The 10,522-nt window shown below is 38.3% G+C and overlaps 1 protein-coding gene across 1 annotated transcript; it reads right to left on the reverse strand.

Annotated features, from left to right (window-relative positions):
• Positions 1 to 3,313: 3,313 nt before the first annotated feature.
• Positions 3,314 to 9,066, reverse strand: anxa3a (annexin A3a). The gene is made up of 14 exons (XM_074670354.1): positions 8,940 to 9,066; positions 8,485 to 8,517; positions 8,365 to 8,412; positions 8,170 to 8,257; positions 7,970 to 8,064; positions 6,050 to 6,163; positions 5,813 to 5,903; positions 5,626 to 5,705; positions 5,493 to 5,549; positions 5,326 to 5,419; positions 5,149 to 5,244; positions 3,957 to 4,015; positions 3,736 to 3,858; positions 3,314 to 3,405 (listed from the first exon to the last, which is right to left on the reverse strand). The coding sequence occupies exons 2-14, from the start codon at positions 8,497 to 8,499 to the stop codon at positions 3,346 to 3,348; spliced, it is 1,020 nt and encodes a 339-aa protein (XP_074526455.1). The 5' UTR covers positions 8,500 to 8,517; positions 8,940 to 9,066; the 3' UTR covers positions 3,314 to 3,345.
• Positions 9,067 to 10,522: the final 1,456 nt, after the last annotated feature.

The raw sequence follows: 10,522 nt of genomic DNA on the forward strand, positions 1-10,522 counted from the left end.
ACAAGCTTTTACAGAATCTTAAGGTCAGCATCAGTCAGTACAGAAGGGCACTGATTAAGGCTGTATTCAGACCAGAAAAGTCCTTTGGTCCACTTGTTTGGTCCGGACCAAAAATGTGTGTTTTATGCTCTTATTAGAGCTGCAAAATCATTTTCAGTTTCAAGAGCAGCTCCTTCAAAGCAGGCTTAACAACACCGTTTACAATTTAGGAACAGGAAGACCAATGATCGCAGCAAGGAGACGCTATGCTCTGCGTGTCCTGACCCACAACATGCTAGCAACAGCGTGGCTAAACAGAAGATGAAGCATCAGGTATGAACCAAAGACGGTTAGGTTACGGTGGCTTTATAGGCCCAAAAGGCGCATGTATCCTGTAGTTAGGTCTGATGGACCTTGGTTTGTATTCAGACCTGCACAGGAGAACCACGAACCGCACCAGAGTTCGTTTGGAAGCGGACCGAGACCACCTCAGAAAGTGGGTCTGGGTCCGGTTGTTTGGTCCGCACCAGGGTTCGTTTGTGTCTATTCACACCTGCATGAAAAGTCCGCACCAGCGTGGGAAACAAACCCTGGTCCGTTTAAAGTGGACCAAACAGTCCAGGTCTGAATACACCCTTAGTTTGCTAAAACTGGGAGAGGCCTTAGGTTAAATGTACCTGGTTTGACTTTGTTGCGAAATATTCATCAGAAAAAGTGACCAACTTCAATTGTTGCTATCTTGACATGATGAATATTCGATTGTGTAAGAGTGTCCCTTATTAGTGTATCTATGCACAATTTCATGCTTTCATCACCATGTAAAGGATTTTTTCAGGTATCTGCTTCACTAAGACAGAGCATTCAGAAGTTTGAGAATCTAAAAACAAAATGAACAAAACTCGGCGAAAAAAAAATAAAAAAAAAATGGAAAGTTGTCAGACAGAAATGTTACCTGTTAAGCATCATGGCACCAACATCTCTAACCCTAACCCCAGTTTGTCCTCTGAAGGTGTGCACACCTGCTGCTCAGCCCTGCCGCCCCCTGCTAGTCTCTATGGGGAAGTACCTCACAGTGAGCATGTGCAGACAGAATGGATGATGGTCACGCATGAGGAAGTAACGAGACACAGAGTTGATCTTAAATTTCTTTATTTGATGTTTCTACTGGTGAGCACAGGTGAACCTGAGCCACGTGACTGTGTAAGAAACAGGAAGTAACTCTGTTAAAGACGCACTGACACAGCTTCCTCGGTGTGTATGGGAGCTAATGTTAGCCTGTACTCTCTTTTTGTAAACTTTTTATGAGAACACTTTCACATTTTGAGCCTCTGAGCACCGCAGACTGATGTTTCCAGAACATTCATTATTTTAAAATATTGATAAAAACAGTTAAGTCTAATAGTTTATTATAAACAGAAACAAATAAAATAAAGCAATAAAGAGAAAAGCCTGGAGTGTGAAGTGGTATTTTTAAATAAATAAGTTAAGGAAAACAGAGTCTCTCAGGTTATGTCATGTTTAATAATCGGACGGTTAGCTGTGCTGAATGAAGTTTGTAAATACTTTCTGAAGTACAAGCAGAGATACATTAGAGTTAAACTAACTACAGAAATATTAAAGTTAAAGTTTAATAAAACTGTCTTTCTGCATTCAGACCAAACCGTCTCCTCTGTCCTGTTTATTCTGCTGCAGAGTCAGTTTTGATGTTGTAACAGGTATCAGTTACCCTCACTTGAGTATTTCATCTGTACTGGAGTAAAGTATTGACCTTCACAAACACAGCAGTGAACATAGTTTGAGGAAACTAATGAAATCAAATCAAACAGAAACATGTTGTTAGTTATCGTCATCGTCTCCTCCACAGATCTTCAGCAGAGTCTTTCCGTATTTCCCTCCACAGTCAGACTGAAACACAAAACAGCTTTTATTATCTCATGATCTCATGTTCTCATATTGCCATGTTAACATGATCTCACGTTTCCTTTATCTCATTTTTATGTTTTCATGATAACATTATCTTAAGTCTATATTTATGTTTACATTATCTCATGATCTCATATTTATTTGTTTACATTATCTCATGATCTCACATTTATTTGTTACATTATCTCGTGATATTTTATTTACATGTTTACGTGGTCTCAGGATTTTATGTTCAAATATTTACATTTCCTCGTGTTTCATGACATAATTTTGAATTTTTACATTGTCTCATGATCTCAAGTGTAAAAGTTACAATTTCTCATGTTTGAGTTTTTACATTATCTTGTGATTAGATATCTACAATGTCTCATAATCTGATAACTGAAGGATTACATCGTCTCATGATCTCATTTTTGAATTTTTACACTTTCTCATGTTTATGTAATACTTTAACTCATGGTTTCATTTAACATATTTGCAAAATATTACAACTATAAATTCACATTATCTTGTGATTTTATGTTTGGGTATTAAGATTATCTCATGATATAATATTTCAAACATTACCTCAAGTTCTCATATCAACTTGTTTACATTATCTAAGAATTTTATGTTTAAATATTTAAATTATCTCATGATGTTCTATTTACATGTTTACATTATCTCACAATTTCATGTTTGAATATCTAGATTGTCTCATGTTTCAGTGTTTACATTATGTCATAATTTCGCGTTTGCATGTTTACATTACCTCATAGTATTTGTGAATGTTTACATTGTCTCATGATCTCATGTGTAAATGTTTCAATTTCTCATGCTTGAGTTTTTATGTTATCTCATGATTAGATGTCTACACCGTCTTATAATCTCAGGTTTGAATGTTAACACTGTCTCATGATATCATATTGATGTATTTACTAAATCTCATGATCTCTTATTAGCATACTAACAGAATACATCATGTGATGATCTTATGCCTGAGTGTTTACATTGTCTTGTGATCTCATGTGTGAATGTTTCAATTTCTCATGTTTGAGTTTTTACATTATCTCATGATTGGATGTCTACAACGTCTTATGACTGAAAAAATACATTATACATTATGTAATGATCTCATGTTTGAAAAATTACATTTTCTCATGATCTCATATTTATAATTTATATTACCTCATGGTCTCATTTTAACATGTTTATATAATTTCATATCTGTATGTTCCCACGATCTCATTTTTACATTACCTCATTATGTCACACTTGCATAATTTCATGACCTCATGATGTTTAGATGAAGTTAAAGAAAGAGGATATGATCAGTGAGAGTCTATGAGGTCCTCTGATTGGTTTGTTACAGTGGTTAGTGGTTAGTTTGATGGTTAAGTGTAGTGGTGTAAGTGAATCAGGTTACTTTGATGTTACTTTGTAGCGTCAGGTGGAGCTCAGGTGTTAGTCGTCTCCTCCACAGATCACCTTTATAGCATCTCCATGATCCCCCGACAGATCAGACTGAAAAACGCAACAAACGGATCAGGGTCAATCCAAACCTGAACCCTGGGCCATAACCCCCCAAAAAACAGGAGAATCCAGAACCTACATCCAGTCTGAGCGTGTGTGAGACCAGTTTAACCAGTTCAACCAGCTGGAACACACACCCCTGCACACACAGAGTTCAGTGTGCACACACCTTTCTCACACAGTGGTCAGGTGTGCTCAGAGCATGGTTTTCCAGCTCAGGGTTAGAACAGTTTAGTATGTGAGACAGGTCTCCATCAGGTCTGAAATCTCTGCAGGTTAGTGATTTAAATATTCAAGAGAAGAAGAAAACGTCTTCCTCACCTCGATGGCTGAGTGCAGCGAGTACTCGTACAGCTTCTTAAACTCGGCTCTGATGTCCAGCAGGTCGATCTCAGACCGACTCACCATGATCCGGTTCAGAGTCGACTCACATGTTCCTGCCCCCTGAAGACACACACACAGAAACACAGAAAACATCTGTCAGTTATTCCAAAGATCTCACAAACACAGACCCAGTCCTCTGAACAGATCCATGGACTGACCTTCATGCTCTCATACAGTCGCTCTGCCAGGTACGTCGGTACACTCTTCACACACTTCACTGCAGGATGAACAAACAATAACACAATAATGAACATAATTACTAGGGGTGGGACTTGATTAAAAAAATTAATCGAATTAATTATCCCATTTGTAATTAATTAATCGTTATTAATCGCATTTTAATCACATCAATATTCAACATCAGAAGCAACACTTTTCAATTCAAACAGATTTTGGTAAAAGACTAAATCATTGAATATTCTCATACACAAGTTTAAAAAACAAAATCCTGTTTATTTTGTTCAGAAGATGTTTTTTTTTTTTTTGTGGACACAGGATTTGTAATTAATTGATCTAATTAATCACATTTTAATCTTATATCTGCTTAAGGTCCCCACATAAAGAATTTGAATTCTAGGGCATTACAAAATTATAGTGCATGACTAACTGAATGAATACATGAAAAAGAGAAGATTTGTAAATCCTTTTTTTTTCAACTGGTCAATATTACTTAAAATGTCTGTGTTCCCTGCCATTAACATTGGATTACTGTTTACTGTGTCTATAGAAGTAAATTATATTTTTTTTCAGCGGAGGGAGGCGGAGTCTGGTGGAGCTTGTCAATCAAAATCCTGCTCGTAAACTACTGTGGGTGAGAGCTGCGTGCTCTTTAGACAAGAGCTCAGCATGGATATGAGGAGAAATGTGAGATGACAGAGACACAGAGAGACGCTGCGAGTCAGAAAAGTTCAGGCAGCTCACGCTCCAACTGAGGATGTGTCGCTGTAGTTCAGAGAGAAAGAGCGGCGCCATCGTGAGAAAATATGACAGAGATCACAGAGAGGATCAAAGGATGGAGCGCCCGAGATGAACGGGATCAAAAAAGTTTGATATTTCTATTTTTTTGACCAAAAACAGGAAGAAAGACATAAAAGAAGTGAGTCCAACTCTTCTTAAGTAACTTTGGTGTTTACATGGTCATAGAAAACAAGATTATTTGGGTCTTGAATGATCGTTTAAGATGCTCTGAAAATGTCTGGCAGCCAATGAGTTAATCTTGCATTGATTTTTATAACGCGTTAATGTGCAGTGTGATTGATTAATCTAATTAACGTGTTAAAGTCCCAGCCCTAATAATTACATAACATTTATGAACACGTTATACAGAGCATCAGTCGGGTCTGGACCCACCGACAGCCACCAGCAGCTCCTCCAGAGCTCCGGATAGCTCCCCCTCGATGCTCTCCTGCAGAGTTTTCCCAGAGATCTCCTTGTAGTCCACCAGAGCTACCAACACACAGAGCAGAGGCAGAGTTTGGGCTCAGACTGGTCTTATCAAACACATCTAAGCGTGTCCGTTGGACTCACTCTGTCTGAGCTGAGGGATGCTTCTGTGGCACAGGATGTCGATGAACTTGGACTCATCAGTGCCCCACTTCTTCTCCCCGGCCTCGTACAGCGCCTGAAGAGGACACACAGTTTAACGATTATGAAAACAGGTGAGCTGACAGGTGTAGAGTCAGACTGGGCTGTACCTTAGCGTCCTCTTTAGCTCTGTCTCTATCCACCTCTGTGCTCTCGTCTCTGTCACCCTGAAACACAGACCCCAGCTGTAAACCAGCAGACAGTACAGCCTCCGTTACACTCTGTCGCATAAAGAGGACTGACCTCCGCCAGGATGAGCAGAGCCTCAGCAAAGTCTCCAGAAACCTCTGACTTCAGGTCCAGGGTCACCTTCTTCTCCGTCTCTGTGGACCAGACAACAAACAGCATGAGGGTTAAAGAATTCAGGACCAGCAGCAGGTCTTCACTGTAGTTTTCATGAGTCTGAATCATTGTGTTCCTGCTGGCTCACCTTTCAGGTAGACATCGTTCAGAGCTCGGATCTGTTCAGCTGATCTGGAGGCAAAGATCTCGATCAGGATGGAGTCTGTTGTTCCTGCTCCCTGAAACACACACACAAACAAATTACACATGTAAAAACGTCTTTCCATGAGTTTCATCACGCTGAGACGCAGCGATCCGTCCCGACAAACATCCACAAACACTCTCACAGAGCTGATGGTCTGAGTTTACTAATTTGACCTCCGACCTTCATCGCTCTCATCACTTCATGACAGTCGTACGCAGCGGGAGGAGTCACCAGTGCCACCAACAGGTCTTCAAAGTCTCCTCCAGTGTCTCCTTTCAGGTCCTCAACCAGCGTCTGTTAAAAACACACACAAACCCTCAGTTAATTCAAATCAGCACCACACCCATGCAAATACACAGGCTGTTCAGGATCCACGCACACACACACAGATACACACGGATCAGGTGCTCAGTAACACCTGTCTGTATATAAACAGGCTATATTTAGCATTTTGGGGCATAAATCCGACGGCTGATATGAAACTCATTCAAAACTGTGTTGTTTTGCCTCTGATGCTTCTCTGCACAGAATTTCTCCCTGTCCACACTACGGAAGCCCTAGATGGTCATTTAAAAATCAGTCATGTAAAACTAAACAGAAAATTAATTCAACTGCATTACATGCCTGTAAAAAGCAGCACAAACTCAATTCTGTCCAGTTTTGTTGCAGTTACATAATTTTTTTTGAAAACTTTATTTACTATAGAAAACTTTTGCTATTTATTTTTTCAGTTTAATTTAACTTTATAAAACATGCTGCTAAGCCTGGAAGCTGTTTAATAAACTCATGCTTGGAGGCATTAAAAGCAGTAAAGTGTTGGAGTTTGTATTGTTCAAATTTTTTTATGCCAATATTTTCACTTTGACTGCAAATGAATATCGGCTTCAAATATCAGTTATCGGACTCCTTGCCTACTAAAACTCCAGGTTGAAGACCCACCTTTTAAAAGCTGCCTTTTATTGGAGCATTTTAACAATTCATTTTAAGATCTTCTCTTTAATTCTGCACTGCCAATTTTATCTTAAAATCTGTTTTAAAAATCTGTTTTAAAAATCTATTTTAACTTTTTTTTTAATCTTATTGTTTTATTGTATCTTTTTTATTATTTTAATCTGCTTTTAAATTGAATTTTTAATTGTTTTCTTTTAATTTGTTCTGTCTGTAAAGCACTTTGAACTGCCTCATGCTGAAATGTGCTATATAAATAAACTTGCCTTGCCTGATAATCAGTATCGGTATTGGCCCCAACAAATCCATATAGGTCTTTATATATATATATATATATATATATATATATATATATATATATATATATATATATATATATATATATATATATATATATATAAACTAAAAAAACTAATAATTTCTATAAAAAATTAATGTTATATATATATAACATTAATATATATATATATATATATATATATATATATATATATATATATTTATATATATATATATATATATATATATATATATATATATATATATATATATATATATATATATATATATATATATATAAACTTCTTTTTTTATTATTATTTTATGTAAAAATATTATTATTTGTATTATTACTATAGGGGGCCAGGGTGTTATGCTATCCTTACGATGGAATTCTTTTAGGATTGTTGGGGTGCCAATTCAATTCAAATAGTGAATCTTTCAAAATTACGATTTTAACAATTTTTAGTGTGCTTACTAAACGATAGACAACGTGAAATAGTAAAATGATGATGATGAGGAAGTCTACAGACTGGATCAGGAGACACATTTTCCAATAAAATGCACATCATGTGAGTCAGAGAGAAACATTTCACCCCCTGCTGGAGAAAAGTGGGAACTTTTTTACGATCCAGTTTATAAACAAAGACTGAAATTAAGACTTTGAGTTTGACGAAAAAAAAAATGATTTTTTTGACAAAGAATCCTGAATTTGATACTGTCAAACAAAAAATCCTAATGTATTGTATAACAATTTTTACTGAGTGTGTGTATGTGTGTTTGTGTGTGTGTGTGTGTGTGTGTGTGTGTGTGTGTGTGTGTGTGTGTGTGTGTGTGTGTGTGTGTGTGTGTGTGTGTGTGTGTGTGTCCTACTCTGCCTGTGGCCTCCTCATAAGCCTCACAGATCAGCTGTCTCTGCTCGCTGCTCCTGCGGGTCAGGATGTCGATCAGAACTTTCTCTTTGGTTCCTGGACAAGATCAGAGAGAAGGACGTCAACACACAGGTCACTGACCAGTGTGTGTGTGTGTGTGTGTGTGTGTGTGTGTGTGTGTGTGTGTGTGTGTATGCATACCCAGTCCTTCAATAGCCTTCCTCAGAGCCACAGCATCCTCTTTAGCGTCAAAGTTAGCTTTAGGTTTTATGGTTCCTCTTTCTCCTTTCTGACACAAACACACAGTTTGAACGTTTACATGTTGAAGTGTTTGAATTAAACATTTAAGTAAAGTTTTTAAATCAAATATTTGAATAAAGTGTTGAGTTGACTCACTGTGACTGAGAAGGAAGAAGGTTTATTCACGAGGTCATCGAGGTCGTCCTGCAGGGAAAACGTGTTTAAGCTTACGTGAAATTAAATTTCAGTGATGATGAAATCAAATACTTGACTCACCCATAAAGAAGACATGATGGCAGCCAAAGGTTCCTGGAAGAAAGAGATAAAAGGTAAAAAAGTTAAAGCTCCTTTAATCAAAGACGTGTTGATGTCTAAAGAGATGTTTGTTAAAATGAAGTTAAACATCCTCTTCACCATCCGTCTGTCCCCATGATCAACTGATCTGATCCAAGCAAACCAAACACGGATCAGATTAAAGGTAAACCAGGAGAAAATCTGGATTTAAATAAAATAATCTGTCTGACAGACTGAGTCTGACAGGTGAGTTCAGATCTCATGACTTCAGGATTGATAAATCCCCTGAGAGTAAACCTCTGATTTTCTCTGTAATCTCTAATCTACAGTTTCTATGATCTTTAATCTGGATCAAAGAACACACACACACACACACACACACACACACACACACTCACACACACAAAATAAAAAGATCCTAAAGCTCTTACACTCACCTGGATTTCTGTCTGAAGAGGAAGCTTGTTCCGTCACACCTTGAGCTCTGTGGAAATCTACCTGTGGATACCACACCCTGCTGCCTTCAGGGACAGCTCGTACATCTCAGACTTCTGTTTCAGACAGCCTGACTCCACTGCTGCAGGAACCTGAAACCAATCAAATCCTACGCACAGTGGGGAAAATAAGTATTGAACGTGTCAACTTTTTTCTTATCGCATTTATTTTCAAAGCTGCAATTCAAACAAAATTTCTCCCAGACATTGGTATTAACTTAAATAATCCTCACATGAAAAGAAATCACAACGTTCAGGTCCATAAATAATGATTATGGTGAATTAAGTACGTTAATACAGGAAAAAAGTATTGAACACACCATGGAAAGGCTGTATACTTTGGACAGGAAATGCACCATACCACCTGAAATCTGTCAGTGATTATTACTTGAACTTCCAATTAGTGCAAACCAACATCAGCTGGGCTAGAGCAAATTGATGGTCCTATAAAAAAGGTGTTTTTTTCACCAAGCAGTTAAATAGCACACACCTCATGATGGTAAAGGCAAAGAGCTCTCTGAAGACATTCACAACCTGATTGTTGCTCAGCATCAGAATGGAACTGGTTACAGACTTATATCAAAGCACCTGAATATTCCAGTCAGCACCGTTGGGGCCATTATTCACAAGTGGAAGAAGCACCACCTTACCATCAACAGGCCACGCACAGGAGCTCCTTGAAGATTTCTGACCAGGGAGTCAGAAAGATAGTCAGGAGAGGACTCAACCAGCCAAGGACCACCCTGAAAGTGCTCCAGAAAGACTTGGAGGCAGCAGGTACAGTTGTTACAGAGAAAACAATAGGCAATGCACTCCACCGCCATGGCCTCTATGGACGCTCAGCCCACAAGACTCCATTCCTCAAGAAAAGGCATGTTGAAGCTGGTTTAAAGTTTGCTAAACAGCATCTTGACAAGCCTGTAGAATACTGGGAGAATGTTGTCTGGTCAGATGAGACCAAAACTGAACTTTTGGGCTGTCATACTACAGACCATGTTTGGAGGAGAAATGGCTCTGCACATCAGCCAAAAAACACTACACCAACAGTGAAGTTTGGAGGTGAAGCATCATGGCATGGGGTTGTTTTTCATCTCATGGTGTTGGCAAACTTCATATAACTGACGGAGCAATGAATGGAGCCATGTATGGGGAAATTCTTGATCTGAATCTGCTGCCATCCACCAGGATGATGAAGATGAGACGTGGCTGGACCTTCCAGCAGGACAACCATCCAAAGCACACGGCAAAGTTGACTCTCAAATGGTTTCAGAAAAAGAAAATCAATCTGTTAGAATGGCCTCGTCAATCACCTGACTTCAATCCAACTGAACATTTGTGGAAAGAAGTAAAGAAAAGGGTTCACCAGAGGGCACCAAAGAATATTCCAGATTTAAAGACAATCTGTGCAGAGGAATGGGCCAAAATCACACCATAAATAATAAGTCATTATTTATGGACCTGAAGGTTGTGATTTCTTTTCATGTGTGGATTATTTGAGTTAATACCAATGTCTGGTAGAAATTTAG

The sequence above is a fragment of the Halichoeres trimaculatus genome, unplaced genomic scaffold, assembly GCF_033239565.1.
Source record: "Halichoeres trimaculatus isolate MK-OKI-2021-1 unplaced genomic scaffold, fHalTri1.1 fHalTri1_scaffold_5, whole genome shotgun sequence".
Classification (NCBI taxonomy): Eukaryota; Metazoa; Chordata; class Actinopteri; order Labriformes; family Labridae; genus Halichoeres; species Halichoeres trimaculatus.

Bases quoted from the DNA above. Each gene is read 5' to 3' on its own strand.
- anxa3a (XM_074670354.1), bottom strand. The intron at 8,258-8,364 runs GTGAGTCAACTC...TGTTTGTGTCAG, and splicing joins CTTCTTCCTTCTCAGTCACA to AAAGGAGAAAGAGGAACCAT. The intron at 5,904-6,049 runs GTCGGAGGTCAA...TGTGTGTTTCAG, and splicing joins AAGTGATGAGAGCGATGAAG to GGAGCAGGAACAACAGACTC.